Source organism: Prionailurus viverrinus, chromosome C1 (assembly GCF_022837055.1).
Source record: "Prionailurus viverrinus isolate Anna chromosome C1, UM_Priviv_1.0, whole genome shotgun sequence".
Classification (NCBI taxonomy): domain Eukaryota; kingdom Metazoa; phylum Chordata; class Mammalia; order Carnivora; family Felidae; genus Prionailurus; species Prionailurus viverrinus.
The window spans coordinates 21,063,892-21,087,623 of NC_062568.1; the positions used below are offsets into that span (position 1 = coordinate 21,063,892).

A 23,732-nucleotide genomic window follows, 5' to 3' on the forward strand; every position below is an offset into this window, starting at 1 on the left:
CAGAAATGGGGACTATAGCTTATAAACGTAGCACAGTCTTCCACTAGCTGTCAGTTTTCCAAAACTATCTGTGAAGGATCTGCAAACACATGGTCAATCATTCTGATCTTACCCAGTGGCCTTTGAGGCCAGGGCAGAGCTTCGAGACAGTCTGGCATTCACTTCAATGATGCAGTATTCCATTGAGGTAGGATGAAGGGCAAATTGAATGTTGCATTCACCCACAATGCCCAGGTGGCGAACAACATTGATTGAAGTACGTCTCAACATCTGAAACTCTGCATTGGAGAGGGTCTGGGCAGGGGCTACGACAACCGAATCACCTGTACATCCAAGCAACACGTGTTAATTTGGTAGCATATCTAAATAACTAACTTTAGTGACTTAATCTGTTTGTGTAATACAAGACACAGTTTAGTCTAAGGGTTTGTGGGGAAAATAATTGTCTCAAGGCAGTGCATTGCTCCAACACATTATTTACAGAAACCCCTCTAACCTTTCCCAAGTTCATCTAGCTATCAAGGCTTCAGTCATCTACTTACCAGATTCACATTAACTTCTTCAATTTCTTCTCTTCATCTCAAAATCTCTCTCTCTCTCTCAAGTTCTCCCTCCTACAAACATCATCTCCTCTTCACCCAGACTGACTCATTCATCTGTTTTCCACATCTCATCCCTTCCCATTGTCTTACTCCTCTCTAGTCATAGCCCTTGCATCTTCGATCTCTTAATCTTTAGTCTCCAATCCTTCTGCCCACAAACATTCTCAGGCGTCTACTGGCTCAAGAAGCCTGTCACCCTACATTATTAATCACAAGAACATCTCTCTCATTTTTTACATGACTAAACTTCTTTAAAGTTTCCCAAGTCATCATCTCTCTCATTGCCATATAATTCTTATCAATATGGGTCCCATAACCAACTTTGCATTAAAACTGTCTTCTTGGGGCGCCTGGGTGGCGCAGTCGGTTAAGCGTCCGACTTCAGCCAGGTCACGATCTCGCGGTCCGTGAGTTCGAGCCCCGCGTCAGGCTCTGGGCTGATGGCTCGGAGCCTGGAGCCTGTTTCCGATTCTGTGTCTCCCTCTCTCTCTGCCCCTCCCCCATTCATGCTCTGTCTCTCTCTGTCCCCAAAATAAATAAACGTTGAAAAAAAAATTTAAAAAAAAAAAACTGTCTTCTTGAATATTCAAAACCCCACATTAAAATCCTAATTCTTGACCTTTCATAGCATTTGATATAACCAAAACCAAAGCTCTTTTATAAAATATTTTCTTGTATTGACTTACTTGTTTTCTTTCTATCACTCCCTTCTTTTTCTTAAACACTAACCCTTCCTCTTACTCCTGCACTGTAAATCTAAACAGTTCCTAAGTTCAGTCCTTGAACCTATTGTCTTTCTTTCTATGCCTATGTCCTTGAATACTTAGTCTATGCTTCCAGCTTCAATTATTTCCTTCACACGAATGCCTGCCAATGATTTTATATCAGCTTTTTAATTTCTATTCCCCTTTCTTGAATTCCAGCTCCACATTATCAACCCTCTTCTTGAGAATTCCACCCATGCCTCATAGCTAATATTTCTGAACCCTAAGTCATCATTTTTGTCCTCTTGTCTAACTAGTTTCTCTTCCTAAAAAAAAAAAAAAAACTATTTCACCTTTTTCTATTACTTGTCGCTATTTTCTCATTCACTTGGTAACTAATACCCTCATCTGATTTAAGCTGTCTTAACCTCATTTCTTACTTCTCAACATCAAGTCTTACATATTTTACCATCACTACATTGTTTATATTTGACTTCTTCCTCAAATGAAATCAGGATAATACCTGACTTATTTCACAGTGTTTTTGTGAAGATCAAACATGAGATCAACGTGAGATTATTTTCAATATTGTGAAATACTATTTTGTGTAAAATATTATCACTAGTCAGTCAGCTAAGAATAGTAGTTTAATGAAAAGAACTCAATAAAGGTGGCTATGGGTCATCAGAAGCGTGAACGCAGGCATTACTATTATTCTTGAAGATTCTTTGCCTACCTGTATGAACACCCATGGCATCAACATTTTCCATGTTACAGACAGTGACACAATTGTCATCGGCGTCTCGGACCACTTCATATTCTATTTCTTTCCAACCTGTCACTGACCTCTCCACCAGAATCTGGTTGGTCATAGCAAAGGCCTGGAAGTTGGTGACACAAGGTATCAAAGAGTAAGGAAAGGTTCTAGTTTAAACATGGATATTCGGCACAGTGCCCTGGCCTGAATCCCGGTCAGCATCATGGTCTGAAGCCTAGTCTCCATCCTCCTCAGTGCTCCAGAAGGCACAATGTGTCAGAAAATCAGTGAGGTACTAGGAATAGCATCCTGCAGTGAATATGCTTGATTTACATTATTGAGGCTTGCCATTCAAAGTGCTGATATGACATTAAATCAAACTAATTTAGGAAAAAGAGAAAATAATTGAGCAATCAGGCAGAGGGAAATGGAATTATTTCAGCAGCAAGGCTTCTGTGAAACCAGAAAATGTGATAAGTGCGAATAAATATGGAAAAATAAGTCTAAAGACTGGTTTTCTCTAAAATAGCTGAGAGTGCTTTGTACAGTGACATACACAATAAAAGTCAGTTGACGTTGATGAGGAGAAGAAAGGAGATAATGATGGTTGTAAACAGTTAGCCAAGATGGCATACGAAACTTGGGAATTAGAAGAATCATATGCAACTATTATTATGGTTAATCACCGCCTAAGTGCTTAAATACCCTGAGTCATATATCATGTATGCCTGATTAAACAGATATGAATTAGTATAATTATCATTTCATATTTACTGAGTATGCACTGGTGGGTAGAATACTGAACCCAAAATATGAAAGAGGAAGTCTTTGACCTTAGGACATTTGGTTGCTGAAAATCCAAGACAGAAACGTCCCTTTGTCTCATAATGTTTTTGATTTGTAATAGCAGTGAGAAAGGAAGAGAAAATAACCAGAGAAAGTACTGTGAATTTTTTCAAATTATTAGCAGGCAGTATAATGAAATAATAACTCAATGTTAGTTTTTCTTTAATGTATCTCAACACTATTTGTTTAACCTCAGTCAACACTATAGGATTCACCATGTGCAATGGAAAATGTAACACATTTGTCCCCACAGCTGCCTATGATGAGGTTTTCAAAGTGGTTAGGAAACTCTGTAACCAGCATTAACAATTTAATAATGATTAATTTGTCATTAGGATTGCATGCTAAAAGAGGAAATCTGTGAAACAAAGGGTATGAATTTCGGAAAGCTTTTTGCATTCTAATAGACTAGGCTGGATGTTTGGACACAAGGACAACTGAGATCAAATGAGAAGTTGCCTCAACTTCTTTCTTTCCAGTCTCAGATTTTATGCAAAAGACTAAGACCTAGATGAGTTACTGCAGCTTCTGAAGGTGGTAAACATAATATCAAGAGAATAAGGGGTAGCTTAAGAAATAATGATACAAAGTAACTATTTTCAAGGGAAAAGCTAGGTTTTCAACAAAAGAAAAACACTCAATGCCCTACTGATTATTTTAGAGGAATTGTAAATCATTAAAATTTATCCCATCCCCAAATTGCTTTCATTATAAATGTTTTTAAACAATTCAGTGTTCAGAATTTTTTATACTGTAAAATATATATTCTTAATAAAGAATAAGTACACATTGTCACTACTGGGAGTAATAATGAGATTACTAATACTAAAAATATTGGAAACATCTAATATTCTAGAAAAAATTACTTCTATAAACCTGTCTTTTCTTTAAATATATGATTCATAAGTCTAGAATGGAAACAAGAAATACTGATATTGATATATTGTCCTTTTTTATTTCTTTTGGCAACTTTAGAAACACTAAATCCAACTTGTTGACATGTAAGTTTGTCATTATAGTTATCTAAATATATTTAATTTTATTTATCTGTTCTCAAAATCCTATGTCAACAACTCAAGGGCCGCATTTTGTTTCTCTCTAAAAAGTTAAGTAATGATAGATACAAGCTGTGCTTGGTATTTACTCAGCATTCCCCGAAATAGCTCTTATAATTCTGTCAGATTCACTTCCATGACCATCATGTAAGTTACGTGGGTCTCTTGACTGCACACGCACTCATTCATTCAGCAAGAAATTATTGAGACCCCATATCACCAGGCATCATTCTATTCGGTGAGAAGAGAGTACACACAACCAACAAAAAACTCCTTATCTAATAAAAAGAAGCATACATAAGCAGGAAAGAAAACAGTTCTAGCAAGAACGTCAAGAGCTCACCAAGAAATTTGGCTAATGCTGTGCTCCAATGTCAATAACTGCACTGCATTTCCCTTACAAAGGTACGGTCTGTTGGATAACACTTACAGAAAACATGACGGTGGTTTTAACAGAGAAAAGGTCATTTCTCATCTACATAACTTTCTCTAACTGAAAGGGTTTATCAAATCAGTTTTCTTGATTGATAAGAATTTGGTCTGTGAAAACACATACCTTTGTGCTGAGGTCCAGTAATGTCTCCTTATTAGGACAGATGCCTGAGCCTAACCCACCCAGAGCATAGGCAGAACGGATCATCACTGGATAGCCGATGTTGTCTGCTGCTTTCAGGGCATCCTCAATCTGTCAATGAGAAAAACTCAAAGTTTGAAAAGCTGACCACACTAGCAGAAAAGACCACACCAACAGAGTCTAGCAATTGAGATAAATCAGTTTATTTGGGAAGAATCATTATAGAAATGTTGTATTATTGCTTCATTTCATTCTGAAGAACAAGTGTTGTTTTACAAATTTTAAGTAAAATTCTAGGATTTTTTTTTCATACTCACTGAAAGTTTTTCTTTCATCTTTCTATTATAAATTTTACTTTGCCATATAAAAAATAAAACAATGCCTGAAGCTGAAATCATCGTTAATTTGAGAATGGGAGCCATATTGAATTTTTAAATTCCGTTTAAAAGCCTTCATCTCTTCATGATACAAGGATTTCTACTGCTGAAACTAACTTGGTATTCTTGCAATAGGCCATTAGGAATACTATATAGAAAGAGTTTTCATTTTTCAAGTTCAGTCAGAGAATAGTCCCAGAAGCGTAGATTTTTTTTTTTTAACTTACAGAATACAACATATGGTGGCTATATTTTTCTGTCATGGAATATTATTACACTACCAATGGGAGTGTAATTACACCTTTCCCATATGCCTGTTTCGCATCCTGAGGAAGCAAGGACATAATTAAATCTGGCAATGAAAGAATAAATGTATGGCAGGAGCTTTCCAAATGTTCAGCAGAGTTATCCCGGGACTATTCCTGACTGACAGCTCTGAAACATTGTATGTACTTGTGAGCATTCTTTTCTTAAAACCACACAGCCCATTTTCGTCGTCCCGGCAATAGTTGCCCTTTTCCCTCAAGATTTGCCTATTTTTGCAATAGGGAAGTTGCATCAAAAACTGCCTCCAGAACCCCCACTTTATTGAATATATATGCCTGAAATCTGGAATAAAGTCAGGGACGAAAAACAGATATATATATATATCAAGCCAAATTTGTGTTGGTGCCTCATAATAGCCTATCAACAGGCACAGGCTATGATAGAAAGTGATTAACAAAAACACAAAACAATCTACCCTCTCCGAACACCTAATCTACAAGTTTTTCAGCCATGATTCTTATTGATTAGATCCAATGGCTTTTTTCTAGATAATTTCATTTTTAAATGTTTATTCCATTCTAACAAGAAAATTTCAATCCAATCATTTCCCATTTGCAGGTCATTCCCATCTACAAGATGTGTGACTGGTCCCAGAAAGAAAGTAAAAATCACTTTGGCATTGTAAGTTTACACGGTTCTTTGTTTTATTTAATTCAGGAGATCTGATATTCAGTGGCACTTCAACCACTGATAAACCACTTCATCTCTGGGCTTTTGCTTCCCTTTTCATAAAATATGACTACCTCTCCCAAATACTGTAGCATGAAAGGCTGTAATTAATACACAAAGTCTCTGAGATACTAACACATTTCTGGAAGAAATTATATGCATATATAATAATTTAGCTATCATTTTCAGGCATGACAAATAACTCTCCCTATAAATGTAAGACAAATAATGGCCTTGTTTCCCCAGAACAAAGATTCCTTACCGATTCCACCGCAAAGCTTGGAGCAATCTTTTCATTAATTTCATTTAGTTTGTCCGAGAACAGCTGCCTATCTTCTGTGGCCATAATGGATTCAACCGAGGTCCCCAGGACTTTCACGCCATACTCCTTGAGTACACCTCTCTTGAATAGTTCCACTCCTATGGAAGAACCAAATATAATCAATTTTTAGAATCTCAAACTCTTATGTCTTTCTTAACAGATACCTGAATACAACTTTTTTTTTTAACCTTAAAATGAATTCCAAAGCCACCACAGTCTACAATAAAATTGTACTTAAGGTAATAAAAAAAAAATTGAAAGAAATTCTGAAGACATTCTAGCAAAATATTTTGCTGGTGGTATTATTACTTATATTACCACCTTCTCCACATGATTTCTATTATTCTTATTAATCAAAATCATAGGATACAGTGAACTTCTAGATTTTAGTATATTTCCATTATTTCTATGATCCATTCCTATATTGAGATTCTCTTATTTAAATAATCCCAGTGATGTGGATCTCTATATGGGTTAAAAATAATCAAAATAGTGTTTCCATTTGCGTGCCACTTAACTTAAGCTAAGATTTTTATATTCGACTTATAAATTACATCACCAACTGCTTACCCCAACTAGCTAATGAGATTCTCATTCATTATCTAGTTCCAAAGATTTGAAGCACTGTAAAAAGGACAGAGTATTGGACTCACCAGATGCATGAAAGGATTGCAGAGAGACTAAACTGTGTTATCATGAAAATATATGTGAAAGCCAAATGCTACAGGGCCAACACATAAGAGCACAAAGCATTTAATCAATGTTAATTCTCATTTTTTATTCATGGTAGTTCTCAGTGTTTTACTGGTAACACAGAAAAGCAAATTCCTGAAATGGAGGAGGGAGACCTCACTTCGCCGCCCCAGAGCATTCAAGTAAAAGGTTTCTTTTTGTATCTTAGCTGTTCTGTGAAATAAACCAGTAATATTTATCACATGACATTTTCAGGTGGCTGTTTGCTAATGGCTTCCCCACACATTAAAGAAAGAAAGGCTTTTATGAACACACAGAGCATAATTGTTAGATGGATTCAAACAAAAAATATTATACAGAAGTACCTGGGCTGAAACTCTGCAGTTAAGCCAAAAAGAACTCACCACAGTTCAGAGCTGTCTGGCCACCCATGCCTAGAATTAACCCATCTGGCCGCTCCGCCTTGATGACCTCTGTGACAAACTGAGGGGTGATGGGGAGAAAGTAGACAGTATCTGCTTGCTTTAAGCCCACCTCGTTGGTCTGCACTGATGCAATGTTTGGGTTCATCAAGACAGTTTTGACATTTTCTTCCTGAAAAAACAAAAGGACACAGAATCTGAACATATAGTCTAAAGAAGAGAACGACCATACTCAAACAAACGGTTTGTATTGGGAGACAAAACTTATAGGTCATTCTGTGGGCTGCAGAGATCAGTAATAGGACTAGGAAGAAAAAGAAAGACTAATGTTTGGTGAAAGGAAGGAAAAAATTGCTTGAAAACAAAACTATCCAAAAAGAACTGGCTGCCCTATGTGGTTCACCCTGAATTCCTTGCCACTAGAGGCATCAGGCAAAACTTAAGATAACGTCTATAGAATTTAACTAGAGGTCTACAAATACTGCTGAACTTTATAGCTCAATTGACCTTAAAAGACTAAAGAAAATATCTTAAAAACTTTGAAATTAGTAAACTATAAAATAGAACCACAGGCAACATCAAAGAAACCTCCCTTTGCAATGTTTGTCAGAGACCAACAAGGAATGTACTTTTAAAATGCAGGATGATGTGCTCCCTTGCTGGAAGCATCAGGAGCCTTCTGCTGAATTCCATCTTTTTATATTTTAATGCCTGCCTTAGTGCTTCAACAAAAAGCATTATACACTGTGTATACATGTTATATTAATAGAAAATGACCAAATGGCAAAAAATAAAATAAAATAAAAATTTCTGTGTGTGTGTATGTGTGTGTGTGTGTGTAAAGGTATTCATAGCCCTATCTTATGCCTCACATCTGCAGATACCTCAGAAATAATTCTTCATGTAAGCTATGAAGGATAATAGCTTTATAAACCAGGATGAGTGTGACACTTAGCAAAATAATTATTATAAAATATGGCCATATGGCTCTTATTATTTTACCTATTACCATGTCAATTTTGAACACTTCTAAAACATCAACAAAATATTCAGATGAAAGTATAAAAATCATCCTTGAAAGCCCTACATGTCCTTGGGGGAGAATCCGAATAAAATATTAAATATATTTCATATTACTTTAAATTCAAATGATGCCTTAAAACTTATAATCTACTTTTTTATTAATTTATTTGATTTTTATACCCAGACTACAAGAGAAATTTCTACCTCACAGATGAAAAAATTGACATTCAATAAGGTTAAATGACTTGCTAAAGACCTGATAAATGGCAAAATTAGGGCTCTACTCCAAGTCTTATGATTCAAGTTCTATGCCCTTTCCTCAATATGAGTCATCTCTCAAGAGTTTAAGAGAGTGATTTTAAAAAAGTATGATTAATTTTTTTGAACAAATACACACAAATAAGCAAATGCATTTAAAATATGGGTTGAAACTTAAATAATTAAGTCTAAACTGAGAACATGTCATCAATAGAACTTACAGAAGGTCTAACTACTGAAGAAAAGCACCAACAGACTTAAGTATTTTCCTGTACAAGGAATATAACTATTTTCCTATACAAGGAATATAGCTACTTTTGTAAATCAAATTACATAAGTAAAGTTCCATAAATGACTGTGATGAGTGTTTATACATTTTAAAACTTAGACATAATTTCAAACTATTTTAATAAATTTTCTAACTTTTTTCTAATATAGTTCTGGTTATAATATATGCACCATCTGATTATTTTAAAATATTTAGTTCATGAATTCATTTCTACTAACTTCTTAATCACAACACTTTATCTAATAATGCCTATTCTTCAGTTAAAATGTATAACTTCACCTAATGGATGTAAAGCACGTAAAAAAATACAAGCTATGAAAATACTAGTCCTTTATAAAACTACCAAATAGGATTTAAAAGTATGCTAATTAAATGTATTTACAAGCCCTGAATGTACTTACATTGTTTTCTAACCAATCTAAACCATTGGACATCCTCTAATTATACGAAGAGAAATTGAATCGTACTACAATAAAGTAAAGTAGTCCTTGAAAATGTGCACAAAAAACACATGTGCATGTGAGTGTATACACCTATGCATGTATGGAGAAGAATATTAAAAAATAAAAACAAATGGGAAGAAGAGTAAGGTAATTGGGGACTGCATTCTGTTTTTTTCAACAGACATCTGTCAGGTGAAAATCTTCATCTACAGCATATTGAATAAAACAAAAAGAAAAATTCTGGCCAATTATTTTTCTGTGTTGGTTGCCCTAGTTTCCCGCCACCTTCAATGCGTTGCTTTCTCCTAGCCAGGTCTCTGGTGAACGGGTTTATACTGCAAAGCCAGAGACAAAGTCACAGAAGAGCTCACATGGCCACTGGATGGCTGATTAGCACCAAAATAGGGATATCCAAGGAAATGAGGACGCCAAAGAGATACCAGATTAGCTCCTTAATAGAAATACAAGTACAGTGAATTTTTCCTAAAGGTTTATTTTGCTATGACAAAGAGTTGAGGAGATCTTGAAAGACTTTGAAGAAACAGGAAGGGTGTTCTTCCCAACGTGAGCATCAAATCCTCTTTTTCATGTAAACATCTGCCAAATCATTCTGGTCGGTCATCCAGCCCAAGTCACAGATGGGGAAATTGGTTCCCCTAGCGACAGATGATTGGGCCCCCTAGCGACATCTATAGCTTGGACAAAAGGCACTGATGCCTTTGCTCTCTCAACTGGATCTTGCCATTTCAACCATAGATGCCTGAAGCATCCTGTAGAGCATTCAAAATATCTTAGAGCCCAAATTCCCTCTTTCACACAAAACACAAGTATATTTTAAAATCTCACTGCCTCAAAAACAATGAGCAACATCTGTAAATGTGGCTTTTTATGTTTTCGGTATAAATAGGTGGTAACAGATAATTTTGGAGATCATGCCAAAGTTCTTGATTTGCAGGCGTGAAAAAGTTTAAGAAAGTTAAAATTTTTGCCTGTGATCAAAGTTTCTTTAATGTAAGATGTGTAAGGAATAGTTAAGGATATCAATTATAGTGACTTTGAAAGGAGCTAGTGTCATAAATCTAAATTATAAAATACTAATTGGACCCATTAAAGGAGTATATTAATTCTTACAAAGATCTCTCACCTTCATGGCTTTTACGGCTTGTGATCCTGAGTAGTCAAATTCACCTGCCTGACCAATGGATAGACCTCCTGATCCTAGGATAAGGACTTTGGAGACCTGTAAGCAGTAAGAAAATGACATTGCTTTGATTAGGAAGATGGGGGAAATAGGCATTTTCAAGAGTGGAGAACTCAAACTGTATTGTCTAAGTTTACATGGTGATTTAAAGTACAATATTTTGAAAAATATGTAATATGTGAGGAAAAAGACTAAAAATTTAAACATTTCTAATTTCAAAGCAATTTCCAAAGTTCATGAAGCTTTTTTCATTTAAGTGAAAAATTGTGAGAAGAGGTCTACATTTTATTCAAAGATATATAAGTACCTAAAAATAATTACATAAATATATATTTAAATATATATGTATATATTTAAATACACACACACACACACATATATGATAAGAATCTCCCTAAAATTTAAATGTATTCCATTCAATATTCCTTGGTTTCCTTCTGGACAAAGGAGACCTGGGCTTTCCCTAATGGACAAATGAAAACATAGAAGGCAAGGGTACATGGATACACCTGCATATTCACATTTTTGCCTTTACAGTTCAGTGCCAGAAATATTTAAAGATAATGCAATAAGATAAAGCTCATATCTTGGCAACATACTGAACTTCTACAGACTGTTATGTGACTCCAAGGAAATAATGATACTGCTTAGTTTTGAGCCACAAGTGCCAAACCCTTCAGAAAAGAAAGATACTCCTGCTCACTGCAAAAGACAAGGACTTGGGAAAATTGGTTTGCCTCAACAAATATTTATTGGATGCCTGCTACATGCGAAGACACTGTGGAATCCCAAACTGTGTCTTTTTCCTCACCATTAACAAAAAGATACACGTCTGAAGAACATGAGTTGATATTCTGAGAAAAACACTATACTGTAAGTACATTGCTTTCTTTGGCTACTAAGAACCCACCATTTTATTCCACATTGAGTGGGTAAATTACCTCCAATCTTTCCATCTCAGGCAAAGAGGCTGCCATGGAAATCCTTAAAACAGAGCATCCAACTCAAATTATCATTTTATGAAAACATATAATTCAATTATTTTTATTTATAAAAAGAGTCAATACGTATATATATACTTGAAAATACATATACACTCTTCTAAATTTTATATAATAATGATGTGGGTATGTGTGTGGTTTAACTATGAAGGAAATGGGTAGAAACCTTAACATATTAACATATGTATTTAAATAAATAAGGATTCAAGCCTTGTGCTATAGTAATCTTTATCCATTTGCTTTTTAGAGGTAAAATAGCATTATTCTATTGAATAATAACTCTTCTCATTGAAACAAAAAATGTTCTATCATCAATAATGATTCTGTAATCTGAACTGTATCTCAAGCGTACATAGGACTATAGCTTATTAAGTAATAAAAAATGTGTCAAATTTGAAACTAAAAGCCTATTCTTTATTAAATTATTGTATTACAAATTTTCTAGAAGTAAACTGTAAAAGATTTTATATCAAAACAGGAAAATTCCATCAAGAACAGGCAAAATAATTAGATGCTAAAATGATGAGTAATTACCATATCACTAATCATCTCTTATAGACATTAAAATGGTTAACATCATTCACTTAAAAAAATTATCATATGATAGAGAAAATAAAAAATACATAAACCAAAAAGAAGCCCGCATATACTGACCTCCACTCGAGAGGCAACCAGTGCTGGCTTTGGCAGAACCGATGTGATTGTGGTACCTTTCCCTTTTTTTATCAGTGAGAAAAAAGAATCAAACAGGTACTAGAAAAAAATAGAACCAACAGGTTAGAAGCTGCAAAACTCATCAGGTTACTAGATAAAACATAGTATGGCCAGTTAAATTTGAACTTCAGATAAGTAACAGATACTTTTTTTTTTTAGGGCAAGTATTCATATGCACTATTTGGTTTTTGTTTTTCTGCCAAAATTGGCAGACTAAATATTTACTATTATAAGAATTAGATCAAATAAACATTTCTAATTGTTCACTTCAAATCCCATCAGAAGAAAGTTTTCAGCAGACAGTGAACATTTCAGATAATGCCTTCTGAGAATGTCAAGTTTTCATCCCCTTAATTAGGGGTTATTTTCTTCTAAATGTTTTCTTCTAAATAAAACCCTAGTTATACAAAAGAAATTAAAGCTATATTGCATATATGTCCTAAAGTTCAAAATAACTGGATTTTGAAAATTTCTATCCACTCTAAAAATATCTCTAAAGTTTATTCTTAGCTTTACCAATGAATTTACTTCCATTGTTTCACTAGACATGACAAATTTCAACAAAAATATTCATTTTGTAGCTTCGGCAGCACAAAGAAAAAGGATTAAGTACTACTGAATGTTGCATGCCTTAATTTCAATGTTCCTAATCTGATGTACTAATATAGGCAAAATATTTAAATTTTAAATAAAAAGAAAACAGTATTCACCATGCATTAGGCAATAGTGTATGTCACCAAATTTTCCTTATGCTTTTCATCATGGGTAGGTAATGGTATACTGATTTGGTGTATTAAGAATCATTATTTCCTGGGATGCCTGGGTGGTTCAGTGGGTTAAGCGTCCAACTTCAGCTCAGGTCATGACCTCACAGTTTGTGAGTTCGAGCCCTGCGTCGGGCTCTGTGCTGACACCCCAGAGCCTGGAGCCTGCTTCAGATTCTGTGTCTCCCTCTCTCTCTGACCCTCCCCTGCTTGCACTCTCTCTCTCTCTCAAAAATAAATAAACATTAAAAACATTGTTTTTAAATCATTATTTCCTGATAATATTAAAAAATAAAAAGCATAAATATCTGAAAAGGCAATTCACAGGTGAGAAAGCAGACTTTACAGAGGGAAAATTCTGATTCTCTTCATTTTACCTAGGTGCCTTTTCTGAGAATATCTGCCGACAAGGAAGAACTGTCAGCATGACTAGTGGAGGCCTTAGAGTGTGGGGGAGGAAGTCACACCAGACTTTCCAGACTTTTGTGAGTGTCACCAGAAGCTTGTGTTTGGAAAGATGACTTTGAACACTGAACCAAAAAGTCACACACAAAAATAAAAATATTTAAATTAAAAACAAAATTCTTCTAAGCATTCCTTGTGGTTCTCTTCTTAAGCCATCTGACTCACATATATGTGCATGCACGCCCTCTCCGCTCCCTCATACCCCTGCCCTTCTTCCTTCTCCCGCTGCTGTTTATTCTCCCTTCCTGGCTATACAACCAGTTGCCATAGGGATTTTTGTGAAGTCACAGATGGGGGATTAAAATTTCATTTCAGTTATGAGAACAAGAGAGCAAGAGGGAATTCATTTGCATAGTACAACCATTGTAAATTTCAGAACTAAATATATTAGAATGATAATGATTTAAGTAAAAATAGCATCACATCAGGTTTCGTAAGGGTTTTCCCACTTTAAATTTTAAAGAAGATAGAAATTTCCTCCATGATATTCATGGGGAAATTTTAATACAATGTGTGTGTTATCAAAGTATTCTTCTTGAAAATATTCTTACCCAAGATCATCTGGGCTGACTATTTTTGTTTCCCAAGTTTTCACATTAATACATTTCTGATTTTAAAAGAGACTAAGTGTACAATAGGTCTTATTTTCTGACATACCTCAGTGTCTGTTGGGCCTGGGCTGACCTCTGGGTGGAACTGCACACCAAAGAAGGGTTTGCTTTCATGCATAATCCCCTAAAGGAATAAGAAATAGGAAGAAATTCCTTCTGTAACAATGAATGTTAACCAGGACTGTGTACTACTTAGCGGACAATAAAGTCCAAATAAAAACACTAAGTTAAATGCTTAAAGACATTCTAGCAGCTAACAGCCATAATAAAAACAGGCCAACAAAGACTCAACCAAATGTGGTCCCCTCAATAAAAACAACTGATTTGGTCTATAGCCTTTGGGCCCTCCTCCCCAGGGTCTCAGAATAAACTCAAATCTTCTTATCTCCAATTCCTAAATTACTTCTCCAAGGGTCTTCTCAAAGGCTACTTCAGAGCTAAGTGAGTCCCAGAGACCCATATGGACTAGGTCCAAACAGATCTCCACCAAATGCCCATTAGCAATCGATGTGAAAGACAGTCACTGATTAACCACTCAAAGAGTGGATCTTTATGAGTCAACTGATGAGAGAATAAGACAGAAATGACTTTTTAAAAAGCAGAGGGCCATGGGAAATAACCTATAAGAGGAGTTCTTATACACACACACACATCAAAAAAAGCCCACATAAACAAGGTATGTGTATAACAGAGTATTAAAAGCCCAGCATTACTCATTGCCAACTGAACAGGTTTATTGAGGGCCCTACCTCATTGGTTTGATCGTTGACATTCACAAAAAGTGGTTTCCAGCCAGCAGGAAGGGTGTTGTCCAGGGCATAGCCATGATTCTGAGCAGTAATGAAAGCCTGTCTGTTTGTGATATTCAAAACAGGCTGATTCTGCCCTCTGGAGGGAAAAGGGGAGAAAGAATAAGGAAAAGGAAAAGTGAAGAGAAGAATATAAATACATTTGTTGTAAAACAGTGAACAAGTAAAGCCTATTAAAATGTGAAAGTTTCAATTGCTTAGTGAAAATTACTCTGTGAGAAAAGTCACAGATTGTTAATCCCAATAATTTTAGCAACAAAAATCAATTCAGGAAGCTTTGCTGTGTGTTAAATAGCAGGTCTATCAAACTTGTACAATTTTAGAAAAGGGAGAACTGCACTCATAACAAAAAGTTAAGAATTGCTCACTAGCTTAACAGAGAGACAAATATAAGTGATTTATTTTAAGGGAGCTAGGTAATTTTAAAGCCAGAGAGTGTGGGGGAAATAATAAAGAGATGACTCTGTCCTGAATTATTCTGAATTACACTTCATGCAGAAGGGGGGGGCCATGGAGGAAAGCTCCATATTAAATAAATTGGCATCATGTGGGGTCAGAAGTAAAACCAAGAGGATTGAAGACTTCCCGGTTCTTAAGTCACACTAGAGTCCTACAATGTTAGAAACCAGAACAGTTTCCCTTAGAATATCATTTGATATTCTATCATTTGATAATGTCATTTGATATTACAACCTCAATTTATGCCAAGGGAAGGAAAATAACTTTAAACGACAGCAACGTTATTGTTAGAGAAGGCTGCCTTTCAGAAATGTAATAAAAGTGGTATCGGGTAGTCAGACAACTGTGAACCATGTAATAGTACAGTTATCTGTTTTTTCTAAAGAAAATGGCATGTAGTCTTTTGCGTTTAGTTATTGACAGCATTGCAGATCCAGTTTGACCTGTAAACAGAAGCATAACTATCTCACCTGTTGGCCATGGACATCTTGTAGGTTTTAGCACCAGCAGCCAATCCTGTTATTAAATTTCCTGTACTGATTCCAAACAATGGCTCCTTACGATCACTCTCCAAAACCTAATACAGGGAGAATTTTTATGAACTAGAGTACAGCCCCCGCACCCCCCCCCCAAAATGCTGCCTCTGAAGGAATAAAAATGAAGCATCCTTTTTTTTTCTTAATTAACAAGAAAATAGTAATTGAATAAAAAGTTAAGGCTATAGGGGCACTGAGGTGGCTCAGTCGGTTGGGCATCCAACCCTTGATTTTGGCTCAGATCATGAGCTCACGGTAGTGAGATGGAGCCCCTGTGCTGACAGTGCAGAACCTGCTTGGGATGTTCTCTCTCCCTCTCTCTCTCTGCCCATCTCCCTCTCATGTGTGTGTACTCTCTCAAAATAAATAAATAAACTTAAAAAAAGAGTTATAAATAAGAACATGAGGGGCGCCTGGGTGGCTCAGTCGGTAAAGCGTCCGACTTCGGCTCAGGTCACAATCTCGCGGTCCGTGAGTTTCGAGCCCCGCCGTCGGCCTCTGGGCTGATGGCTCGGAGCCTGGAGCCTGCTTCCGATTCTGTGTCTCCCTCTCTCTCTGCCCCTCCCCCGTTCATGCTCTGTCTCTCTCTGTCTCTCTCTGTCTCAAAAATAAATAAAACGTCAAAAAAAATTAAAAAAAACATAACTGACAAATTTGTAGCATTAGAATTCAATAAAATGTACTTAATAAACTAAATAAAATTTAATGTTTCTTTAGAAACCTGAAGGTGTTGTAGGTACCAAAGTCATGGTGAGAAACGTGAATTGTCATTTTACGACTGTACAGAGAGACACATTTGGAGGTTGGACTCCTGCTCTCTTGAATCGAGGACACAATCCCAGTTACTTTGCCTAAAGAAAGGTTCCTTTTGCCTCTGGTACTCTCTCCTCCCATACCGTGTCTGCTGACACTGCCTCAGAGGTCATAGACAGGAGTGGAAAAGAATATGGGAATACCTAAAATATATTACAGCCTTTGTGACAGTTACATAGCAGAGTCCCTCCACCTCACACACAGATACACACTATCCCTAGGACCACTGTACCTTTTTGACATTCTGAATTAGTGGTTGTGCAAGAGCTGGGTTCCCGGGTCCTCCGGCAATTAAAAGCCCATCATACTCCATGTTGGTGAAATCATGATTCCAGGGAACTAAATGCACTTCTGCTCCTCGCTAGAAAAGAAATGCAAAAATAATCAATTTAATAACATTTTTCTTTGCCAAAGTAGAATTTTGCCTAGACTTTCTCTTGATTAACCACTCCCTAATGGGGAAAAAGAGTACATGATTCAAACGAATAATGCTGACTGGAAAATTCTTTGGTGGCTCACTGTATTTTGTCTAATATAGATGGAGCCAGTGGTCAACAGAAAGTGAAGAAAAAACATGTTTAAAGTTTTGATCCTGAAAAAAATAATGTACTTTCCCATATTTCGGGAGGTTTCAGAGCCTAAAAAAATTCCTGACTGGGCACCCAGGAATATTATTTTCACAAGCTGTGGTAGAGAGTTATTTTAAAAAAAGAGAGAGAGAAATCCATTTTCTGCAAAATTATGCTAGTCTACCTCTCATCTTTTTCAATTTTGCTTTTTTTACCTGACCAAATTTTTTAGCAGCCTTCTTTCCTAGCGTTTTCTCATATTATCTGTAGTATATGTATTGTCATTGAATAATTAGAACTTTTGTATATAGAAGTGGGTAGGAAGGCATCTTTGATGGTTTCCCTAGAAACATTTCCTGAGACAAGAATTTGAGAAAAAGAAGTTTATTTGGAGGGGTTTCTAAGAAGTGACACTGTGACACACGCCAATAAATTATGCATTATCAAGTTCTATAAACACCTAGAGCTTCAGCCCACTGAGGAACTCTGAGTGTGTAGACAATCCACTCTCAAGATAGTTCAGTCATGGGGCAAGAGATAGTTACACACTGAACTTCTGTTGACTTTAGGTAGGGGGTGCTCCAGGGATCATTAATTCTACAGTATTTCCTGCCAGTCAATAGGCTCCAACCAACTAAAGAGAGCCCTCAAGCAATGAAGTGTAGGCCTTTGCAACTGGAGGATGGGCTAAATGCCCTATGATGGTGAAATGAGAAAGAGATACAGATAGGCCATCGACAGCATCTGCTACTGAAGAGTCCATGCAAGTTTTTATTAATAAAATGGGCCAGAATTTAAAATCATGATTTAGATCATTTGACTGATACTCTCGAACGAAGAGAAGGTGAATTGAAGAATTCCTCTGTACTCACAACTATTTTGGTATTATGGAAATATCTGTGTATGTGCGCGTATGAGAGAGAGAGAGAGAGGAACAGAAACAGAAAGACATAGGTAGGGAGAGAAATGGAGAAGTGGGATAAGGAGAAATCCCAACAAAACAGTATTTAAGGAAACATTATAATGGTTACATTCTCCTGCAGAATTTTTAAGGTTTAATTTTAATTGGTTGCCTAAGAGTTTATATGAAGCAATGTGAAAGTTTGTACTCTATCAGGGCATGATCCCTGAAAACATTTGTCACATAATAATTGTACTCCAATGGAGGAGTTCTCCAACTGACTCTCAATTTTTGGTCATCTCTAAACTCAAAGAAAATAAGCATGGCATGTCTCAGAATGTCAGTCAATGAGTGATAAGAAGTCATCACTCTTCTGTTTGTGGCCTTTAAAGATTTTTTAAAAACACACTCCACATCTCCAATTTTAACAGGAATAAATTTTATTTTGTAGATCAAAGAAAGCAAAAAGAGAATGGATCCCCTGACATTCTGAGAGAACACATTAGCTTTCTCTGAAACAGAAAAAGGAAATCAGTTTCACACTAAAAAGATCCCTATTACAAATCCTCACCCTCGAGATGCAACAAATTACTTACCTTTACGAGAAGGCGAATTACATTGTTTTTAATGCCACAGTCTACAGCTACCACTTTTGTGGGGTTTCCTTTGCCATACACCTTGACATCCTGCCATTTGAAAACGCAGAGAGTGAGAGGGAAGGTCTAGCTGTGAGCAGCACACCAATATCATAAACACATCATATCATAACACCTGAAGATGCTTAGCACTTACATTGGTAACAGGGTGATTGCTGACTACTAGGGAGTGACTGGCAGTTAACAATCAATGTAGAAGAAAGGCACAGCAAGTGCCACAGACTGCACCTTTTCTTATGAAGCAAAGGGTACTTTGCTGTTTTACATAAAATGTAGATTACAGTAATAACAATGGTCCCTGAGAAATTGGTTGCTTCCATAGTTAACAATAATCTCTCCCATGATTTGCCTCATTAACAACCAGTGGCAATGGAATTTTCAAGTATTACCGCCTGATTCAGCACTAGGCAGATGCGGTAATAGATACATCATGCCTTAAATACCACTTGATCTTCAACTTGTAATAAAGGCTGGATGGGGTAGAGCTGTTGTGCATTAGGCTTATGCAGTGGGGCTAATGGATAAAATCAGGATGAGAATCGGATGATTGCTAAGCTAGTGTAGACCACTGGTCTCTTTAGGTTACTATGCATTTATCCGCATTGAAATGATAGGCTTCATAAAAGGATCCCCAAGCATATGATAATCATTACCTACATCTTAAGCACTGCTTGGAGTCAGACCCATTTTCACAGGCATTTACCCAAGAATCAGTTCCCCAAAGTCATAAAAGGAGAAATAATAGAAACAGAAAGCCTAGAGGACTGGGTGCCCACACGGATTTCAGCTTTGAGAATTAGCTAGTATATTCTGAATTTAGGATGATTTCAATGTTTCCAAAAAGTTTTAGATAAAAGTTGCAACCTGGATATTTGAAAGAGTATTTTACTTTAACTGAAATATCTACTCTCTACTCTCCACTCTCCACACACTCTATAGAATGGCAAATGACAATCCTTAGACTGTACTTGAAAAAATACATATAAAGTTTGTCACATTTTTTCTTTAGCTAACTATCCTAAAGAAAAAATACCCCATTCTTTCCATGATCTGCAGAAATTATTGCTGAGCTGATGTATAAATGCTACAGATAATCTTTCTCATCACATAATTTGAAAAAGCATATACTTATTTTTAAACTTAGGCTTCTGCTACAAAATAAAGCAATATTACCATCTAGTTGTAGCTACATCAAATTGCAATTACAAGACAATGAATTAAGTTATCAACCATATCCAAATAAAACTCATAGAATATAGTCTGATACAAATATGCATTTTATCACAGTTACAATGAAATTATTTAATTGCACCAAGCATCAAGAAACAGGGCCAGTTTTCACCATTGCAATCTCTCTCTTCATATGATGTATATAAAAATACAGGTAGGTTCCTTTTTTTCTAGTCTCTACACAAATACATTATACGTTCTTCATACAGAATGACAGCAGTTTTAAGCAAGAATTCACAGACACATGAATATATGAATTTGTATTATGACTCTTGAAGAGAGGAATATGTTATGCAGTGTTTTTAACCTCATTACCACAGAATTTTTTTAAGGTGAATTTCTCTAGGTCAACATTTCTCACATGTGGAAAATCCTACACTAGATCCCCAAGGTAGCTCTCAATTCTAAAAGGAAAAATAGCACTTTTTCATGCTGTGTCTCAGACCAAATCACTTCACAGGGAAATGTCTAGAAAAAAATACAGAAAAATAGTTCCATGCCATTTGAATGGACAAATTTTGGAATTAAAAACAAGAGATTACTGCATACAGCATGATCAAATTTCAAATATATAAACAATTACATATAATTTAAAATTCACTGTCTTTAACAACTCATCTTTCTTATGCTTCAGCATCCTGTGAATGCATGTCTGAGCCCAACATCAAGGCTCAGTACTGATTGTCTAGGACCTATAATCCTTGTCTCCCATTTCCATGTGAATAGAAATAGGAACAGGAATACCAGATAATATCAACATGTGTTTTCTCTGAGGCTGACATGCTATTAATCAGGCAATTTTCAGTCCTTTAATAACATTTTCTTAAGAAAAGGCCCTGGTGGGGGCACCTGGGTGGCTCAGTCGGTTAAGTGTCCAGCTTTGGCTCAGGTCATGATCTCATGGTTCATGAGTTTGAGCAGTGAGTCGGGCTCAGTGCTGACAGCTCAGAGTCTGGAGCCTGCTTTGGATTTTGTGTCTTCCTCTCTCTCTACACCTCCCCCATTCGTTCTCTCTCTTTCTCTCTCTCTCTCAAAAATAAATAAACATTACTTATTTTTAAAATTTTTTTTTATTTTTTAAAAATAAATAAACATTATTTATTTTTTATTTAAAAAAGAAAAAAAAGAACCTGGTGGACCAAAGTTCTCACAGCTGGAATTCTTCATGAAATATTGTTCTCCATAGCCATTCTGATTGATGCTAGATCAATACAAGTAAAAGTTACTAACTTTAAATTTTTGTTTTAACGTTTATTTATTTTTGAGACAGAGAGAGACAGAGCATGAATGGGGGAGGGGCAGAGAGAGAGGGAGACACAGAATCGGAAGCAGGCTCCAGGCTCTGAGCCATCAGCCCAGAGCCTGATGCGGGGCTCGAACTCATGGACCGTGAGATCGTGACCTGAGCTGAAGTTGGACGCTTAACAGACTGAGCCACCCAGGTGCCCCAAAAAGTTACTAACTTTAAATGGAATGATTTGTGTATTTCAGATGCTATGAGATCCTTTTTTCCCTCAACTCTGGTGCTTCAGGAAGATGACCTCCGTCTCAGTGAAGATTTTGATATTACAAGAAATAAAACTACAAAGTGTGAAGGGAAATCTCTCACCTTGGTTGAAACCTCAGCGATCAAATTCTGCTTATTTGGATCCACGAAATCCACAGACTGACCTTCAAATTCAATCTTCCCGAGCATGGTACCCTGTCAAATCAAAAAATTAGACAGTTAAAAGGGAGCAACAGTCAAGGTGCTAACAGGATCCATTCACAGGGACCTACACAGCAGCTCCAAGATCTAAATGTCTTTATAACTACTCAAAACCATCAGCAGAAAGAAGATCCTCATCTTCTCAACCTGGAAAGATGCATGGTACATTTTGAGAAATGCTCTAGGAAGTACAATTCATTTTTTTAGGGCTGAGATTGTGACCTGGAGTAAGCAAGATCAAAAGGCATCAGAATTCAGGCGTCCAAGCTCCAGACTGTGCCAATTAAACTATTTAGGCTACCTATTCCCTTAGTGCATATGACCTAAAGATAGTTCATGGGAGACATGGACAAAACAATCTATTGAGAAGAAAATAAGAAGTCTAAAAATTGTAGAAAATTGAAAAGAATGAGAATTAATTACATTATGATAGTAAAATTCATTCACAAAAAGATGTGAAATGCAGGCACCTGGCTGGTTCAGTCAGTAAAGCATGTGACTCGATCTCGGGGTTATGAGTTTGAGCCCCACATTGGGCATAGAGATAACTTGAAAGAAGAAAAAGAAAGAAAGAAAGAAAGAAAGAAAGAAAGAAAGAAAGAAAGAAAGAAAGAAAAAGAAAGAGGGGTGCCTGGGTGGCTCAGTCGGTTGGGTGTCCGACTTCAGCTCAGGTCGTGATCTCATGGTCTGTGAGTTCAAGCCCCGCGTCGGGCTCTGTGCTGACATCTTAGAGCCTGGAGCCTGCTTCAGATTCTGTGTCTCCCTCTCTCTCTCTGCCCCTCCCCCACTTGCACTCTGTCTCCCTCTGTCTCAAAAATAAATAAACATTAAAAAAATTTTTAAAAAGAAAGAAAGAAAGAGAAAGAAAGAAAGATGGAATGCCAAGTAAGTCATCAATTTTGAGAAGAAGCATTGAAAATATTCACTGCTTTAGATATGTAAATGTCCAGGTGTCCTTAAGGACCTGAACTTTAAAGAATGTTTAGACCTCTCTGAAGTTTTCACAAATTAGCCTTGCTAGCTGAAGATGGCAAATGTTTTCTTATTATTAGCAATGTCTTGAGATTTACTTATTAGTAAGTCTAGTTTTTTTCTATTTAGAAAAATGGCATATTACATTTAGTAATCAAGACTTTATTAGGGGTGGGAGGGAGTCAAAATAATTCATTGATTTGCCTTTCTCCAAGGAAATTACTGCATTGAAGGAAAGAGAAAGAAGCTTTTGTTTCCTTTTGAAATGTATTCCTTAAGGGAAGAAGTAGTCACTTGGGAATGAGTGAGGGTAGAATGTACCAGCACATCATTCAAACATGATGGTTATTTCGATGTGATTATTAGACCGGAGTGCTATCTCACACTCTGGGAAAAAGAACTATAAACCACTTTTCACTTCCACGCTGGATTATTACATTTCATGATGGTCTCTATTTACTCTTATCATCCAAATCACAGAATTCCTTGACCATGTTTATAGATCCCTAATTTTGAAATGTGGTTTTCAGTTCTCATTCCTTCTTTTTTTAAAGCATGCTGAATGAAATACAATCTTACCTTTCAACCTAAGATTAACAGAACAGAAAGTCACAAAATATACATTTTTAATATGAACCAACATAGTCAAATATAACCAACATAGTCAAATATAAGAGGCAATACTACTATTTTACCTGTGCTAATCCATTCAGCCTATTTTTTTTAATGTTTATTTATTTTTGAGAGAGGAGTGTGTGCGTGGAGGAGGGGCAGAGAGAGGGAGACAGAGAATCCCATGGGTCTCCCGCTCAGGAACTAAGAGATCATGACCTGAGCCAAAAATCAAGAGTCGAGAGTCAGACACTTAACTGACTGAGCCACCCACGTGCCACTATTCAGCCGAATTTTGAGAACATAACCACCTGTGATAAAAGAGGGTTCATCTTAAGCCAACATATCAC

General features: G+C 36.3%; 1 protein-coding gene across 2 annotated transcripts in view; it reads right to left on the bottom strand.

Annotated features, from left to right (window-relative positions):
• Positions 1 to 23,732, bottom strand: part of CPS1 (carbamoyl-phosphate synthase 1) — a 370,424-nt gene that overhangs the window by 73,619 nt on the left and 273,073 nt on the right. For both annotated transcript variants that reach the window (XM_047870099.1, XM_047870100.1), the window contains 13 exons: positions 21,700 to 21,792; positions 18,801 to 18,890; positions 16,967 to 17,095; positions 15,856 to 15,962; positions 14,867 to 15,005; positions 14,164 to 14,241; positions 12,218 to 12,316; positions 10,506 to 10,601; positions 7,331 to 7,520; positions 6,174 to 6,331; positions 4,521 to 4,649; positions 2,043 to 2,187; positions 113 to 323 (listed from right to left, as the gene is read on the bottom strand). In XM_047870099.1, the coding sequence (XP_047726055.1) occupies positions 113 to 323; positions 2,043 to 2,187; positions 4,521 to 4,649; positions 6,174 to 6,331; positions 7,331 to 7,520; positions 10,506 to 10,601; positions 12,218 to 12,316; positions 14,164 to 14,241; positions 14,867 to 15,005; positions 15,856 to 15,962; positions 16,967 to 17,095; positions 18,801 to 18,890; positions 21,700 to 21,792 (1,664 nt within the window). The remainder of the gene's footprint in view (positions 1 to 112; positions 324 to 2,042; positions 2,188 to 4,520; positions 4,650 to 6,173; positions 6,332 to 7,330; positions 7,521 to 10,505; positions 10,602 to 12,217; positions 12,317 to 14,163; positions 14,242 to 14,866; positions 15,006 to 15,855; positions 15,963 to 16,966; positions 17,096 to 18,800; positions 18,891 to 21,699; positions 21,793 to 23,732) is intronic.